The sequence below is a fragment of the Amblyomma maculatum genome, chromosome 7, assembly GCF_055883805.1.
Source record: "Amblyomma maculatum isolate TAMU_Amacu chromosome 7, ASM5588380v1, whole genome shotgun sequence".
NCBI lineage: Eukaryota > Metazoa > Arthropoda > Arachnida > Ixodida > Ixodidae > Amblyomma > Amblyomma maculatum.
The window spans coordinates 9,422,115-9,440,036 of record NC_139350.1 but is presented as its reverse complement, the minus strand read 5'-3'; the positions used below and the strand labels follow the sequence as shown (position 1 = coordinate 9,440,036).

The 17,922-nt window shown below is 46.7% G+C and overlaps 1 protein-coding gene across 2 annotated transcripts in view; it reads left to right on the top strand.

Moving 5' to 3' along the window:
• Window positions 1-17,922, top strand: part of LOC146182702 (histone-lysine N-methyltransferase PRDM9-like) — a 70,809-nt gene that overhangs the window by 20,958 nt on the left and 31,929 nt on the right. For both annotated transcript variants that reach the window (XM_084608905.1, XM_084608906.1), the window contains exons 2-4: window positions 5,991-6,140; window positions 10,306-10,446; window positions 16,546-16,695. In XM_084608905.1, the coding sequence (XP_084465031.1) occupies window positions 5,993-6,140; window positions 10,306-10,446; window positions 16,546-16,695 (439 nt within the window). In that variant the 5' untranslated portion in view covers window positions 5,991-5,992. The remainder of the gene's footprint in view (window positions 1-5,990; window positions 6,141-10,305; window positions 10,447-16,545; window positions 16,696-17,922) is intronic.

Below are 17,922 nucleotides of genomic sequence, written 5' to 3'. Positions count from 1 at the left end.
CTGCTCAGAACAATCTAGATAACGTCGCAAACTGCTACTAGTACAACCTGGGACATTGTAGAAGCATACGCAAGTGATCGGAATCTTCGAGACAGATCTCGGCGCATCTTTCGCGACAAAGAAAATGATAACGCGTCGTATAGGGACAACGAGCATGAAGAAACACGGGATACAGAATTGATATGCGTGCCAGAATCACAGTAATAAGCCCGCATGCCGGCGGCTGTTAAAAAACGACAAATACAGTTTTGAAGATTTCGCGGCAGTTATTTATTAATGCGCATCATTACTTGGCTCATGCGGGATTTGTATAAAATGTATCCACAGAATTTGTCCGGAGTGGTTGTGTATCTTACGTTTAGTATAATAGCTACACATGTATAATTGCCACACATGTATAATAGCCACACATTATATCGTTAGGTAGCTTATGTCGGCAATTATTCAATTTTAATAATTGTAGGTCTCAGTTACCTACCACTAATTAGCTAATTCTGATTAAGTATAACATGAAGCTACAGAATTGAGTCGATATTGTTGGATAACTTCTGTCGAGTTAAATGACACTGTATTATATGCATATCCTAATTATTTGCAGTAACTGTAACTTAACACACTTTTACGCTAAAACACAAAATCATATATCGCTGGATAGCTGATTTATTTTATTTCAAAATACTGTCAATCCTGATTCTTATTATTAGAGGAGTGGGAGCATGATAATCTTAAAACAGCTACAATATAGGTCAGGCAAAAGACAAAAACCAAACATACATGAAACACAAGCGGTTACAGTACCTGGTATATTACATTGGTTTTCACAGCGGTTCTTCACAGATGTTAACTGTAAGAAAAAAAACAAGATTTCGTCACGCTGTTTCTTCCAGAGCACAGGCCAATTTTTCTTTTGTAGGCTAGGCAGTAGTAGCAATGTTTAAGGAATTTCGTTCCAGCACAACTCGTGGAAAATAAGGAAAGCGAAAAGCATCATCGTTATAAAAGAATTCTTCTTGTATGAGGGCGCGCTTACGTCGTGTCGGTCTGGTTCTTTTGTATCTCTTGTATCTTTTGTACCATAATTCCGCTTGTCTACCGTGAGGATGATAGCGGGATTCCGCGAGTGACAGATACTGCAACTGGAACGCAATTTGAAAGTATCAAAGACTCAAGCTTGATACGTCACCCATCTGCCGTCAGATATAAGGACCAAGTGGGAACGAGTGCGCTCCAACTCCGCCGGGCGGCGCTTCTTGCCTTCCGCGAGTGACAGATGCTGCGCCTTTCCTTTCCTGTAAACCAATTATAGAACGCCGGTGAACTTAGACGCGCTCGATATGAAAGCCAAGGAGAGTTTAGCTGCTGGCGAACGGCGCAGAAGACTGGACAAGTTAACTTCTTCTGATCCCAAAATAGTCACTGCTTTTCGCTATGTATATTCAGGCATAGCGGAGCTAAGCCACCTTTAATTTTTTTAGGCGGACGGTACACCAAACTGCGTCGATCCGGGTAGCCTTGGGCATGACACTGAATGATATTATTCGCCTAAATAACAAAGACCGCTCCCCCCCCCCCCCCCCCCCCAACCTCTCGTTTCCCGGTCCTTCTTGCGCCCAACCGCATACTGCGGCGGCACGATTTCTTGCTTCAAAATGTTGGAGTACAGCCATGTCTGTGTTATGACGGCGATATGGGGCTGATAAGCGAGTAGAAAAGCTTCCAGTTTGTGAAAACGTTGACTTTACTGCGCGCTTTTATATTTAGGATTGCTGTTGATTGCGGCTAAGAGCGCTGCGCGTCAGCATGCTGATGTGGCCTTCGTTTGCTTTACATTCTATGATATCGTTACAATCGGTTCATTTTTTTCCCAAAGCTATTTCTTATTTTCCGATTACGCCGAGATAGGCCTTCACTGATTGAGTAGAAGACTTTTCTGCGACACTGGGCCTTTAACTCAATTGCGCAAAACAACGTGGGCCATCTTCGGTATAAGCCCGTCACTACTGGTGTCTCAGATCCCCGTTCTCTCAATAGTAGGGTCTTCTAAGCAGCGTCACCTGGAAACGGATAGCGGAGGTAGTGTAAAAATAAATAAGAGCGCATTTAAAGCCTGCCATACTCGTTGCATCAGTGGCACACTGACAACCGACATAGAACCAGTGATACAACGAGTATGGCGCAATAGAGTGACACTACCTACCGGAGCACTGATCGAATAAAACGTCTGTTCAATTCCTGTCAGTGGAACGTTTTCTATGATTTTTTTGAAATCGCAACGTTAAATAAAGCTACCACAATCTTTCCTGGGGCGCGTTCCCCTTTAGGTTGCATTACAAAATTTTTTAAATTCGTAATAGCCTCAAAACCAGTCGTGAACATAGCCACGACATGACGGCATTACAACGGTAACGCTATTTATTTAGTCATCGTACTTATTTGCCGCCTACTATGAGTGTAGGTTACCTTTGGGTTGCGTTCTACTGCACCTTTCAGCAAAGTCGCCATTTAACCCGCTGAGAGGCAACCAGGGAGGAGAAAGAAGTTGCGGCACCCTACCACTGAGGAAACGGAATGACGTGTCTCAAGTTAAGCCTTTGAAATATCTAGGGGTGATTTACGATGACCATCTGGCATGGAGGGATCACATTGAACATGTTGCAGCGAAAGGGGCTCGTGCTGTGGGTATGTTGCGCAGGTTAAGCAATCCAAGGTCTGGGATGCGGCGAGACGCACTTTTAATGATTTATGTTATGTATGTCCGCCCAATTATACAATTTGGATCTGTGTTATTTTCTGGTTCACCGGCTTACAAAATTCGTCCGCTTGTTCTATTAGAGCGGGAAGGGCTAAGATTGTACCTTGGGCTCCCTAAATTTGTGGCTAACAATGTATTATACCTTGAAGCCAGAATACCACCGTTGTTAGCTAGATTACAATTCTTGACCGTCTAGACGTATCTAAAAAAGAATCACAATTTCATCGCTCCCTATCAATTTTTTGTTGCGAGGCAGCCTCCTTTTTTGGAGTCAGATGGCCTCGGTTTTATAACCCGCAGGTAGTAATACTAGTCCAAAATCTGGTACAACCTTTGCATGTAGTCCTTTCAAACATCCTTCCAACAAAAGTAAGTGGATCTTCGGTTCAAATTGTCTATGAAGACATTTTTCCAAATAATGCAAACCACTTATCACCTCGAATTTTAATTGGATTATTAGAGGATCATTTGCAAAGAATATTGATAGCAACTGATGCTTTTCAATTTCATGAAAAGGCCGGCGTTGGAATATAGTGTCCGCTTTAAGACTGGACTTTTTCAGTCCGTCTTCCGGATTTTACCCCAATTTTCCAGGCGGAGTTGCTGGCGGTGGTGCTTGCTCTTCGCAAACTAGACCCACCATACTCAACAGTGCCTGTAATTGCAGACTTATATTCCTTTTGCTTGTCGCTTTCTTCGAATATGGATTCGCCAATATTAAACACCTTTCTTTCATTGCTCCCCTCACATTTGAGCCTCATATATATAGTGTGGGTACCAGGCCACAGTAATGTGACAGCCAATGAGGTTGCTGATAGACTAGCTAAAGCATCTCTGAATGACCCTGTGTTGCCTATCCTCCCGGCAACAGCGTACATAACAGCAGCACGATTTTGTAGGCGTTCCTTATTAAGCACACAGTCTGGATCTGTTTTATCATCGGACGACTACCTGCATCTCAAGTATTCCTGGAATAGGAAATTATGTCAAACAAGGCAGACTGAGGTCTCTCTAACCAGGCTGCGCTGTCGTATTCCGCCCCTAAGTATTTATATGCACAGGTTTGGTTTGGCGCTCTCTCCCGTCAGCGCATTCTGCGGGGAACCGGAAACAATATATAATTTCTTGCTAATTTGCCGCCGTTTTACCATGATGAGAAAACGGTATATGGAGAAACCGTTACAACATCTGGGTCTTAATTTGAGCAGCCAGATTTTATTATCGTTCGGTGCAACCATGCTTGGGTACAGCCACAGGTCTGTTTTTAACGCCATTCAAAACTTCTTAATGGAAACAAAACATGTGTCTTGCTAATATGTTTTGCATTTTTATTCTGTACATATAAATCTCAGTATTCTCCTACTGCGTGCGTTAGTAATTACCCACCTTTATTTTGGTTTTTCATAATTAAATTTCCTTCTCTGTTCCCTAGCAATCGTTTCTATTTATTATTTTTTGCGGTGTAATTATACATCTCAAATTGTAATATCTCTGCACCCCGATTCTTTGCCGATCCCCCTGTGTGGGTATGTGGATTCAAATTAGAGGGGAATAGCAACAACAACGTGTCTCAGACGAAGCAGCTTAATGGTAGCACCACAACATTGTGGCCTCAGGTCTATCCAGTTAATAAGCGGGCTGCATGTTGGGAAACGCCCGCTCGATAAAACAGGCGCGAGCATTCTGTCCTATCTTCATCAGCGCAACACTAATGCCGGCCGAGTGCAAGACAAGTGGAGCAATTAAAACCCCTCAATAAACTAAAAGTAGCGCCAACATGTGAAGTTTGCCGCCCACCTCCTCTCCTGCGCTCTCCTTCGTCGTTCGACCCTCTCATTGGCCGAGCGCCGTCACGTGCGCGCGCGCGCTTTTTTTTTTTTTTTTTGCTGGGCGTGCAGCTTCCTCCTTTCCAGCGGGGCGGGCGGCGCGCGCGCGGCACATATTGCCGTGTGTTTTGCTGCCACGCGGACTGCTACTAAATCGTTCCTGCTGGCTATTTAATTTTTTTTCAAGCATGTTGCGCTCTTTGGCCGGCGGCTGATAGAAGCACAGTGGTGAAGGCGAGTTCAACCAACGCAGACATCGCGTACAAATGGTGTCACACACTGACAGTTGAAAACGGAACCGTTTCAGCGCAAAATATAAAAAAAAAACTGCTACCACGCTTCTTAAGTTTCACGGTAGCTTACAATTCAGTCCAACCTGCAAAGAAACCACACAGACTGCAGCTTCCGCAGCCTAGTGAATTTTTTTTCAAGCATGTTGCGCACTTTTGTCAACGGCTGACGGACTCAAGGAGGTGAAGGCGAGTTAAATCGACGCCAAAATCGTGTACGTATGGTGACACACCATGGCAGCTGAACACGGCACCGTCTCAACGCCAAATATAACAAAAAATAACTGCTACCTCCCTCCCCAAGTTTACCGGTAGCTCACAAGTCAATCAAAGCTGCAAAGACTCCACACAGACTGCAGCTTCCGCCGCCTATGGTTAATTGATCTGCAGCTGAAGTTGAAAATACAAGGAAGACAGCTGCTGCCACACTTCTCAAGTTTACCGGCAGCTCGCAATCCAGTCAACCCTGCAAAGAAACCATACACAGACTGTTCCAAAATTGTTCCTGTCCGCCGCCTAGTTACAAATTTTATAAAGCATGCCGCTGAGTGGCCAAATGTGACGAACTACGGACACACGGAGATGACGGCGAGTTGAACCAACGCCGAAATCGCGTATATGTGGTGTATGACACTCACAGCTGAAACTATTCTGGCGGGAAATCCCTGTCAACATTCGGTAATTATGTTTCAGCAGTGAGTAATATTTTAACCTGAACACATTGCGACAAAATGCAAGGCTCTGGTGAGACCCGGCGCACGGCCGCCTCGATCGGCACGCGCGCGGCGCTGATCGAGACGGCTGTGAAGGGCGCCTGCTCCGGAGAGCGCGCGCTAGTCGCGCACCCCGTAGGTGGAGCCACGGTCGAAATGCGAGAGGAGGAGCGGCGCCGCCGCAGGAGGAGAGAGGAGATGGCGCTACATTTAGTTTATTGAGAGGTTTTAGGAGCAATGGGACGGCCACGCCGCCTGAGGGCGTGAAAATGAGCGCTGCGATTTTGTTTCCGGCCGGCCCGGCTAGGCGGCGCAGACCGGACGTTTTTCTAAAGCCCCTTTCCCCTTACTTCTGTTTCAATCTGTCTCTACACCACCTCTCCTGAAACGGCGGGAATTTCACCTTCAGCAATGGCAGAAACCGAGGTGCAGACAAGGAGGCGCCGAAGGATTGCTGCCCTCTCGGACCGTTACTCGGCTCCGTCAGCACCTGACAACGAACGCCCGGCCCAGCAAGAGAAAAAAGAAGCCTCTAAGAATGCGCTGCACAACGAGAGAGGTAAGGCAATTTCTTCTCTTTTCGGCTTTAGCATGACCGAAAGGCTTCAGGGATCAGCCTTACAGCCGCTTGACCTCCCGTAGCAATGCTCTGTTGAGTCCCGAAACTGTTGTCCCGGTGCGGAGCCGGCGAAATGAAGCGTGTAAGGCGCCCCCGGAAACCAAACATCGCTGAAGGCAAGATTCACCGCAAAGATGCGCTGCGAGAGTAATTTCCCCACCATACCACCGGGCACGGCCGCCGTTTGAACGACGAGTGACCGCCTTTGTAGGATTCGAAGATGATTTAAGCCCAGCAGAACTGAGACGTGCTTATTCAGAGCAGTATCGATGATGATTGCGCGGTCGCTAATATTATACTATCATCTGCATTAAATAAGACTAGGGTGTAATCAGCAAAAACGGCATGTCGCCTGCACACGCAAATACCACGCCGTTTGGATCACATCATGATCCAAGCGTAGTGCAGCTGTATTAGAACATCATAAAATGAATGGGTATGATAGAGGCTTCCTACGACGATAGGAGGGCCATGTGTATATTCTTAACTCGTAGAGAATACCGTACTTCAACGCCACCTTGCCAGACGCATTGGACGTTGATTAGGCCCTGAAATAATGACTTGTTCTGTATATATAAGCGACAGAAAGAGAAGCTCTAGGTTTGCCAAGACAGCGTAGACAACCATATATGTAGTAATATCGTTCAAAGTATCGTTTGTCATCATCGCTGCACCAAGAACACCGAGCAGGCTGCCAAGCTGAAGGGCGTTTTCTTGAACGTAATTTTTTTTTTCGGTACTGTAATTACAGGAAGACAAAGTAACGCGCTGGACTCACCCATTTTTATCGCAAATAAATTTCGATGTAGGCAGGTGCCTACATAATCTCTTTCGTCACGCGGTTCTGTACATTGCAGTGTTCGTTGATGGTATCGCAAATGTAGTTCCATCCTACCTTATCCGCCCTCGTTCACCATTTGCCGTCAAAAATCAGCAGAAACTTTGATGTGTGGCTGAAACACAGTGAACAGAAGTTAGCGGCTGCGAAGACACAGCAAATCTGTTGCGCCAGTTTTTCTATAATAACTTTACCTTTATCACTATAACCCTGTTGGGAATCGCAAAAACAGCTAACCAGAAATAAATAGCTAATTTTTGCTGATAGATTTCACGTATCTTCGGAATTACGAGAGAAATTGAAAAGGAAGATATGCACTTTGATCCGAACACGTACGAACAGAGTTAAGGTATATCTACACTGGTGGCGAAGGCTCCATGCACCACCGTACGTTCAAAACATGGCGGCTTTTGGGCACTCCAGCTTCACTCAAAATTCAGGGGCGAACTAAAGTTAGTGACGATGAATGACGTCAGGTTTACGTTCAACATTGGCGCGAAATATTGTCATTTTTCTGGATAAAACCAGGTGTAGGTAAAAACCTCCCACAGGCTAAATGGCGGCCTAAGAATGAATTCTTCCGGAATTTCGATATCAACAATTGCATGCTTTATTAAATTTTTTGTGGGCTATCAGATAAATGTAATCACCATACAGGAGGTGGTTCCTCTGGGCGCCTGATACATGTGCTTATTAAAAGCATGCTGAAATAGCCGTCTAACTGTTCATACTTTGCATGGTGTCGACCTCTTCAGCACGTTCAGCAATCATAAAGGCAGGTTTAATGAGCGCGTTAATATTCTGAGAAATGTATATCCGGCTCGGAGCATGGTAGCCATTGGAAAGCACCCAAAGGGGAAAGTTTCTCTAGAACAACGAAAACCTTCCGGTGACGAGTCAACCCTTCTTCTGGTGATGGTGTAGAATCTTTGCGGCGCTTCCTTCCGGTGGTGATAGAGATGCAGTATTGGGGAAGGAAGGCTGGGGCTTTACCGGTGGTTGCCCACGGTTACCCTAACGTATCGATCCGTGCTTCTGGTTCACTAAAGCAGATGGTCAGCAGAGAAAACCGCTGATTGGCTGCGGCACCGCTGTGGTATATTCTATCTCGCTTTCGTACGGTAAATCGTACATTTCTTAGACATACCGATGTATTATTGAGCGCTTGTTTGAACACCGCAGATCAGTGAAAGGAGCCGTGTCATCCCACCTTGCCGCTCACTGCCGGGAGTGTAAAGCTTGTTTACGCCATTTGGATCGGACAAATATCTTGTTCAGTCACCCAGATCGGATATGCAGAGAGCTGGTCGAGGCATTTCTGGTAAGTAAAGAGTTAATTGCTTGCGTAGGCACACCTTCCGATAATCTTTCAGGAAACAGATTCACGCTCTCGGTGAATATTCGGCGACTAGGTGTTAGCGGGTGCTTGTCATGTGGGAGGTTGATAGTTTTGTTATTTGGTTGACGTGTTTAATTCTCACTTTGCGCAAGCGTACTGTTTTCAAAAGGGCTTCTCAGTGTTTTCACGAGTCTTGTTTTGATTTTATCTGTGTGTTTAGTTGCAATTTAACTGCCTTTCTAGGAATAAAAAAATCAGTTCTTAGAAAGCGCTCGTGTCGTCTCTTGTTCCTTTTCGTCATGTGTTTCGTGCTGCTTTAAGATGAATCCAATCCAACTCGCCCAGTTTTCGATACTCGTGGTAAGCTCGCAATTGCCCACATATAAGGCGAAGACGACTGATGTCACTGTAATACCAATATTATATTTAGGCGCCCGTGTGCTGTGCAATGTCAGTGCACATTAAAGAACCCCAGGTGGTAGAAATTACCGGAGTCCTCCACTACGGCGTCTCTCATAGCCTCAGTCGCTTTGGGACGTTAAACCGCACAAACCAAAACCAAACCATTTTGTTATGAACGCCCGCATCAGTTTCACGTTCAGTCAGTTCCAAGCCGACGGGTGGGAGCGCTGTTGCATACATCCTGTAGCCCGCCACGAAAAATGCAGTCCCCGCTTGGGGACATTTTTTTTCCTTTTTCGCGAATAGGAGTTTTTTTTCCTATGCCTTGTTTTCTGTGGACAATTCCTCCGTGGTCTTTTTTTTCGGGGACGTTTTTTTCTGCGGACATTTTATCCGAAAACAGAATGCACCCTGTTGTATTTTGAGACAGTCGTTTTCAAGGGCGCCTTTCGGACCTCGCCAACCTGTGTCATTCTAGTGGGCTGCAATGCTGCTGTTTGAGTGCAGTCCAACACGGCAACTAGTAGACGGAACAGGAAGGGAGCAAACCAGCACCTCTTCCAAAGCGACAGGCTCTGCATAATTTCACAGCATGATCTGTAAAGCGCTGGCGAAAAAGCACAATCCGCAATTGAGTGTCGAACAAGTATAACTTAAAAATATCTGAGCTTTATTGTATTAATTAGCCAACAAATACTGTGATAAAGAATATGGGGACAATGTAAAAAACGCCAGCACTGGCCAAAATATGTAAGTTACCAATGCTCACGCGTAAGGCAGACAACACAGGGAAATAGGAGATCGCATGTGAAAGTGCTGCGGAAAGTAATGTGGTCACCGACGGTATAGAGTCCGCTATGGCACGATGCGCCAGCAACAATATAAAGTAGCAGACAACTCCGTTTTTTTTTTTATCTTCAGAATACGTAACCTGGCACAGTCATACTGCGCGGTTCACGTGTACGTCACAATTCCAACAAAACGGCGAACTGTCTAGAATAGCCATGGAGGAAGGAAAACTAAGAAGGGAGCGCGCGGCAATACTCTTGAAGCCTAGTCATAAAAAATGAAAGGTAGCGAGTCGGTCTTGACGTGATTAGACTACGTGATAGCGTGCGGTGATATCTACTACCGCTGCGTATCGCGGATGTGCGAATCGGCACCGCGCGGGATTTGACGTGCGCGCAGCACCCTGGAGTCATAACGATAACCCATGCTCCGATAACCCAGCGATAACCAATGCAACTCAGACAGCCGCGCGCCCGTGCCAAGGCAGACGTGCGCATTGAAACATACCGACATCAAAGCATAGGGACAGACTGGGAGAGCGAAAAAACTGGCGAGGGAACTGCTCCCTCTGCGCTTGGCTTGCGAAGGTTGGCTGTGCGACGTCACGCTCTCTCCTCACTTTTCCTTCCTCCATGAGAATAGCGTCCCCGTTGTAAAACCCCGTTCCCTTTACTTCTGTCCGCATCTGTATCTGTCTCTACACCACCTTTACTAAAACGCCAGAATTTCACCTTCAGCGATGCCGGCGCAGACGAGGAGGAGCCAACGGAATGCTGCCCTACCGCGCCGTTACTCGGCACCTTCGACCCCTGTGAACGAACGCCTGGCCCGGCAAGAGAGAAAAGAAGCCTCTAAGAATAAGCGGCACGAAGAGACAGGTAAGGCAAATCTTCTTTTCTGCGGATGTAGGATGAGCGTGTCGCAGCCGCTTGATCTCCCGTTAATTCCCAACACCGTGGTCTGAGCCGGCGAAAGGAAGCGTGTAAGGCCCCCACTTTACCAAACATCGCTCAAGAGTCACTGGAAATTTTCAGAGCATTGCTCAGATGTTCCGCGGGCGCCATTTACCTTCCAGAAAGCCAGGCATAGCCGCCGTCTCAACGACGAGTGACCGCCTTTGTAGGCTTGGAAAATTATTTAAGCTCAGCAGAACTGAAAGATTCTGACGCGCTTATTGAGAGAAGTATCATTAAGGATTGTGTGGTCGCTAACATTATACTGCCGCAAGCATTAAATAAGTCCACGACTTAATCAGCGAGAATTGCAGCAGCCTGCACACGCAATAAACCTTCCGTTTGGATCACGTCATGATCTAAGCGAAGTGCAGTTGTGTTGGAACAGCGTAAAGAGACTGGGTGCGTTAGAGCACGCCTATGACGACAGCATGCCCTATGTATATTGTGAAGTCATAGAAAATGCCGTACTTCAACGCCGCTGCATCACAGGCGGTGGATGGGGTGCGAAGTTGATTAAGGCCTGAAACTGTGACTTGTTCAGTATAAGCGATGCAAAGTGAAGCACCCAAGACAGCGTAAGCAACCATACATGTAGTAATGTCGTCCAAAGTATCATTTATGTCGCCATCGCTGCGCCAAGAACACCGAGTGGGCTACATAGCTGAATGGTATTTGTTTTCGTGAACTTAATTTTTTTCGGTACTGTAATTAAGGGAAGACAAAGTAACGCGCCGGACTCACCATTTTTATTGCAAAAAATCGTGAGGCTGGCAGTTGTCTACGTCATCTCTTTAGTCACGCGGTTGTGCATTGCACTTGTTCGTTCATGGTATCGCAAATGTAGTTCCATTGTACCTTTGCTAGAACCTCGTTAATCATCTGCCGTCAAAAATCGGCAGAAACTAATGTAGTACATTGCTTTGATGTGTGGCTGGCACACATCAAAGCAATGTACTACAAACGACAGTGTTTATTATCATTTTTTTCTTCAGCATGCGTAACCTGGCACAGTCCTACTGCATACATCATGTGTACGTCACAATTTGAACAAATTGGCGAATTGTCTAGGATAGGTCTCGCGACCAGTGTATACCCTATGACCGCAGGCGGAATTGATTGGCCTGCATTGGGAGCCGAATGAATACCATCGCATTCGAGTATAAGATGCCCAGTTGCTGCTACGGGTTTAATACTGCTCACGCGGCAACTTTTTTCTTAGATTTATTTTCGTAGCTCCATGCTCTAAAGCACCCGCCGTTAGCTTCATAAATTAGGAAAAACTCCGTATCAGCGCCGCCTGTCCGAGGTGGCCGAAATATAAAATCGGCCCTCACATGTGGACGTCTCAGAGGCGTATTCGTTTTAAGGCGAATGCGTTTAATGTCTCATACGCGATTCCATGACCCTGTTTACCCGGCCAGAAGTGTTACACTTATTTGCGATATTCCGCGGGATACCATGAGATTGTAATGTCATCACCCAATGACGTCATCGGCCAGCCTTCCGAGATGAAGATAGTTAAAACTAAATAAATCCTCTCTTCACTGTGTTTCGCATCTCCATCCCTTCGGTCGTCACCAGAGCGCTTTAACCAACTCCGCCGCGCCTGTGATCGTGAAACCCACATTATTATTGTCCTTATATCTACCGTGAGGATAATAGTAGAGATTACAATTACGCTGAAATTAGCGATAATGACAATGATGACATTAGCAATTATGAGGACGGCGCATTTAGGTGGTAATGATAACGAGCGCAAACGTGGTGCACTGGCCTCGCATAGTCTGTCGAATTTGTGCAGTGTAGTTTCCACAGTGCTCTCGGAATTTTTTATTCGGTCGGCGTCACTTTACTGCTACTTAATAAAAGATGAAATGGTCGCGCCCTTTTTTGCGAGCTGGCATTTTTGAATGCTCCGACCTGGATGCGGTAGAGCCTTCTAATGCGGCGCTATCGTTGAGCCACTTCGATCGCTCTGAGCGCTTTCCCACCGCCCCGCATTGGAATGCATCATAAAACCGCGCAAATACAAAGGACAAGGAAAATGGCGACGGGACAAAGTGCGGAACTTCATCTAGTTTATTAGCATGGTGCGTCACATTTTATACAATAATCGCAATCGTACTATAACCTAACAAACGATCATCACTTAACACTGGTGCGCAGGCGTGTACAGGACATATTGCTATCCATATATGCAAACTATTTGCCTCATAAGTTTACTGAGGCTTTGCCGACATATGAGCCGGATTCCTTCTGTCAGCAAAACCTCGTCAGCAAAATTTCAGCGGAACATTTTGCTCGTGTCAGTAAAACTTCGGTTAACGTGTCAGATAAAGAGTTTGCATATCTAGATAGCATGATGTCTCGTATACGCCTCTGCAGCAGTATTACGGGAGATCGTTTGTTAGGTCATAGTGTACATTGCGATGATTGTATAAAATATGACGCACAGTGGTAATAAACTAGTTCAAGTTTCGCGCTTTGTCCCGTCGCCTTCTTCCCTGTCCCTTGTATTCGGCGATTTTTCATGATGCATTCTAATACTAGTTACGAACTAGCCCGCCTCTGACCAGTATAGTGGCCCGCATGTTTTTAATTTTTAAGACGACAGCCTTCAGTGTCTCATACTGTCGGCCGTCCGGTCGCACTATAGTAGCAACAATAATAATATGAATCCTTTCTTTGCCACCAGACATACGTGACAGCTGTCAATCATCCTGAGTTATTCACGCCGGGTACGTGAGAAGCGTATCTTAGTTCCCCTTGTCAATTTTAATGCCAGCGCGGTTGCCATAGAGACCGCCGCCGCAGGTTTGTGGTAAATAGTGACCGATAATGACAGTTGGTGATTGTGACAGTGATGATGACTGACCTTGACGTCACCAGGCAATTCACACTATCAATCCAGGCGTCTGGGCGGCGCATTTTATTTGGCGCTTCCTCAAACGCCGCACCGCATAGCATACAGAAGTAGACTCAGTACAGCAGCAGCTTTTCAAATTGGTTTTCAGGACAGAAAAGACGCAGTATCCGCAGAAATTTTCCACGGACACCTTCCCCGAGCCGTAAGGAGGAGGAAGGTGGGAGTGAAAAAAGGGAGATGAGGTGCTGTAGCAGAGGCCATCGGACCAACGCGCTATGGAGCCTTTCTCCTCATCGCAGTTTAGTGATCCAAAGTCCGCCTTGCCCCGCCGGGGTGGCGCAATGATTACGGCGCTCGATTACTATTTCCAAGGATGCCAGATAGAACCCAGCCTCGACTGCCGCTTTTCGATGGAGGAGAAAAGCAAGGCGCTCGGGTGCTGTGCGATGTCAGGGCACGTTAAGAACCTCAGGTGGTCGAAATTTACGGAGTCCTCCACTACGGCTTCTCTCATAGACTGAGTCGCTTTGCGACGTTAAACCCCAGAAAACAAAGTGCCCCCCGGAAATTGTTTCCTCAGGGACACATGTGCTTCCCGCTAGCGACTGAACACGCTCAAAATACTCGACCGGTCACCGAGGTTTCGTCTTCTTTCTTTTATATTTGCCATTAATCTTCAGCTTGTTCCTAAAAGCAATGAACTTCAAGACTTTCGCCGTCATTCTATTGTGTGAGAAACATTTTGCCCCGTTGTGTTGGGAACCTCTCGGCTCAGTGGCTCCTACATGACGCAACCTTCTCCGCACACTAGGACTGTTGCTTCGGGACGCATGCCGTCACTTTGTTTAGTCGTGATCATTTTCTCCCGCGGTGTTCTGCACCTTGCGGTCAAATGGCTCAGTAAATGTTTGGTGGGGACCAAGTCCATGTGGGCGTAATAGAGTTTGGTCGTGGGTTGGGCTCAAATGTCGATTTGAGTAAAGAAAAAGACAATTTGAGAGTGGTTCAAATCTGATTTATGTATGCGCCTAACAGCTATTGGGCGTTCGTAGATTCAGGTGGGGCAAGTACAATTCGAGAGTGGACAACATCAAAGTATATAAGGTCAAACACAATATTGCATGCTGCCCAAGAAAATTTGTCCGACCGCAGCTCCGATTATGAACTGCCCTTGCCAGCATCCCCTAAGAAAGGTGAGGTGCCGATGATTCATACATTTCCCCTTTGTGCGGCAGGTTTCTGTGTGGAGCACTACCTTCGCAGTAAAATCACCAGGAGCTCAGGTTTCCTCTAATTTTAAGCTGAAGGATTGGCGAATGAGGTCGTTTCAGTGCAGAAACAGTAGATTTCCGAACGCGCAGTCAGGATGGATACATTGCTGCTTCTACGGCGCCTCTTTGGTGGAAAGCGGGAATGTTAACTTCATTGAAGGAGCCAGAAACGTTGGCGGCAGTTCGATTATTTCTAGCACGTTTGGTCACTAGCGAGGCGAAATCCAGTCCCAGGGGAAATAAAAAAATAAAAAAATTTGGGGATGTTTAGGTGTTGCTTTAAGAGTTAAATGCGATAACTTTGCTGTTCTTAGCCTAAGTGCTTTGAAAACTTTAGATGGATATATGAGGCTTTGAATCGTTTATTGGTTCGCGCCATCGGTTGCGGCAGCGTCATGGGATTGATTGATGGATTGAAATACGTTTATTGACAGCCCTAGCTGTCATGCAATTTTGCTGCTGGCATCTGTGCGGGCATCTGGCCTAATCGCAGTCATGGCGGCCGAGGAGTGTCCTGGTTTGAATGCCTTGGACATCTGCCGTAGAGCCATGGCTCTGGAGCCTAAGCCAACAAACTGTCCAAGTGTTGAGCAGAGCATAGGGACGGCCGCGTTGTCTGTAGACAGCAGAAGGACCCAGTCGATGAAGCTGGCTGGGCGGATGGCAGTTAGAATTCCGGCCAGAGCCATGATTCGAATGTCAGAAAGCTCTTGGCAGTCCCATATTATATGGGCAGTGGTCGCTGGACTTGGGCAGCGACATCTCTTCGTCGGGTTCTTTGCGAAATAGTTTTTGCCTCATTGATGGGGTCAACGAAGTGTTAGTCGCGAGGCGGCGGACCAATTTCTGCGTTTCCCTCGATACCTCCTCCAGCATAGGGGGAATCGGGCGTGCCTGTTCCTCGGAGCGTTCCTCTCCTCCATTTCAGAGGTGCTCAAGGGCCTTGTGCCGTCGCTTCTGGCCATTTCTTTGAAGGTCAAGGGTTCCAACGGGTACCCAATATATGGTGCGTTCGGCGCTGTTGATGTTTTGTGTGCGGCTGCCTCACTGTTGGCCCACTCGTTGCCTTCAATGCCTGCTTGTACAGGCACCCAAGAAACTGTTGCTGTAATATTTAGCTTGAGATTGAGGACGTCAAGAGATTTTACAGTGACCACCGCATCGCCGGTAAGAAAGCGAAATTGTATTGTTACAAGCTTATATATTACTTCCGTAATTAGTTTCTTTCTAATGATGCAGCTTAACATTAGCTCAGTCATAAGGCAATGCATACGTTTGGTTCACATTTATTCGAAAGAGAAGCAATGCGGTTGTATGGCAGAATGGTGACGTCCTCGCCTCGCATTGCAAAAGAGCTGTTCGACTCCGCGGGTTTCCACAAAACTTTTATTCTTTCTTTACTTCCTTCCAATTTTCGCATTACGACCATAACACCGACACTGGCTTTTCTGCGATACAGGATCCTTAACCCTATCGCGTTAAAAAACTTCGGCCATCTTTGTTGCAAGCTCGTCTACCGCAGGAATACGGAAATTGGTACGAAGCAGAATAATGGTAGCAACACAGCAATGCGACTTCTGATCCATCAAGCAATGAGCGGGATGCACGTTAAGAAATTCCCGCTCGCTAAAACGAGTGTTACCATCCTAACCTATCATCATCAGCGAAACACTGATGACTGCCTAATGCAAAACAAGTGTAGCAATCGGACGGCCGCACGGCCGGAGGGCGTGAAAATGCGCGCGGCGATTTTATGCATTCGGCCTGCTCGGCTAGGCGGCGCTGGTCCGACGCTTTTTCTAAAGCCCCGTTCCCTTTACTTCTGTCCGCATCTGTATCTGCCTCTGCACCACATGTCCTAAAACGTCGGAATTACACCTTCAGCGATTCCGGCAGCCGAGGCGCCGACGAGGAGGAGCCAACGGAATGCTGCCCGTTCGGGCCGTTACTCGGCGCCTTCGGCACCTCTCAACGAACGCCTGGCCCAGCAGGAGAAAAAAGAAGCCTATAAGAATGAGCGGCACAAAGAGGCAGGTAAGGCAATTTCTCCTCGGCTGTAGGATGACCGAAGGGCTTCAGGAATCAGTCACAGCCGTTTGATCTCCCGTGGCATTGCCCTGTTAGGTCGCGACACGATGGTCCCGGTCCGGAGCCGGCAAACGGAATCCGTCTAAAACCTCCGTTTGCACTTACCACCTTTAAGGCCATCAAACATCGCTGAAGGCTAGAGTCACTCGAAAATTTCCAGAGTACCGCAAAGAAGCGCCGCGGGTGCCATTTCCGTTCCAGACCGCTAGGCACGGCCGCCGTCTGAACGGCGAGTTTTGTACACTGTCTGCACGCGCTTGTTCAGAGCAGTATCAATTATTGTGTGGTCGCTAACGTTATACTGCCGTCAGCCTTAAATAATCCTAAGGCTTAATCAGCGAAAACTGCAGTAGACTGCGCACGCAAATACCCGGCTGTTTAGATGACTTCATGGTCTAAGCGCCGTGCAGTGGTGTTACAACATCATAAATTGACTGGGTGTGCTAGAGCATGTTTACGACGATAGCAGGACCATGTGCATATTCTTAACTAGTAGAGAATGCCGTACTTCAACGCCGCTGTGCTATAATTGGTTAATAGGGTGCGACGTTGATTGCGCCTGAAACTGACTTGTTCTGTATAAGCGACACAAAGTGAAGGACCAGGTTCGCTAAGACAGCCTAAACAAATAGTGCAAGTAGTAATGTCGTTCAAAGTATCATTTATGTCGCCGTCGATGCGTTAAAAACACCGAGCGGGCTGCGTAGCTGAAGCTTTTATGCGTTAACCTAATTCTTTTCCGGTACGGTAATTAAGGGAAATAAATAACGCGCTGGTTTCACCCAGTTCTGTCGCAAAAAAAATCTTGAGGTTGGCAGTTCGCTATATTACCACTTTCATCCCACGGTTGTGCACCTTGCTCTTGTTTGTTTATGGTATCGCTGGTGTAGTTCTCTCGTCTCTTGTCCAACCCTTTGATAGAACCTCATTCATCATCTGCCATCGAAAATCAATAGAAACAATGTAGTACATTGCTTTGACGTGTGGCTGACACGCGGTGACCAAAAGTTAGCGGTTGCGAACACACAACATATCTATTGCGCCAGGTATTCTATAATCAGTTTACCTTTATATACTAATGTTTACCATCCTCTTGGGAGCCACAACAGCAGCTAACCAGAAACAGGTAATAAATTTGTGTGGAGAAATTTTATGCATTTTTGCATTAATAAA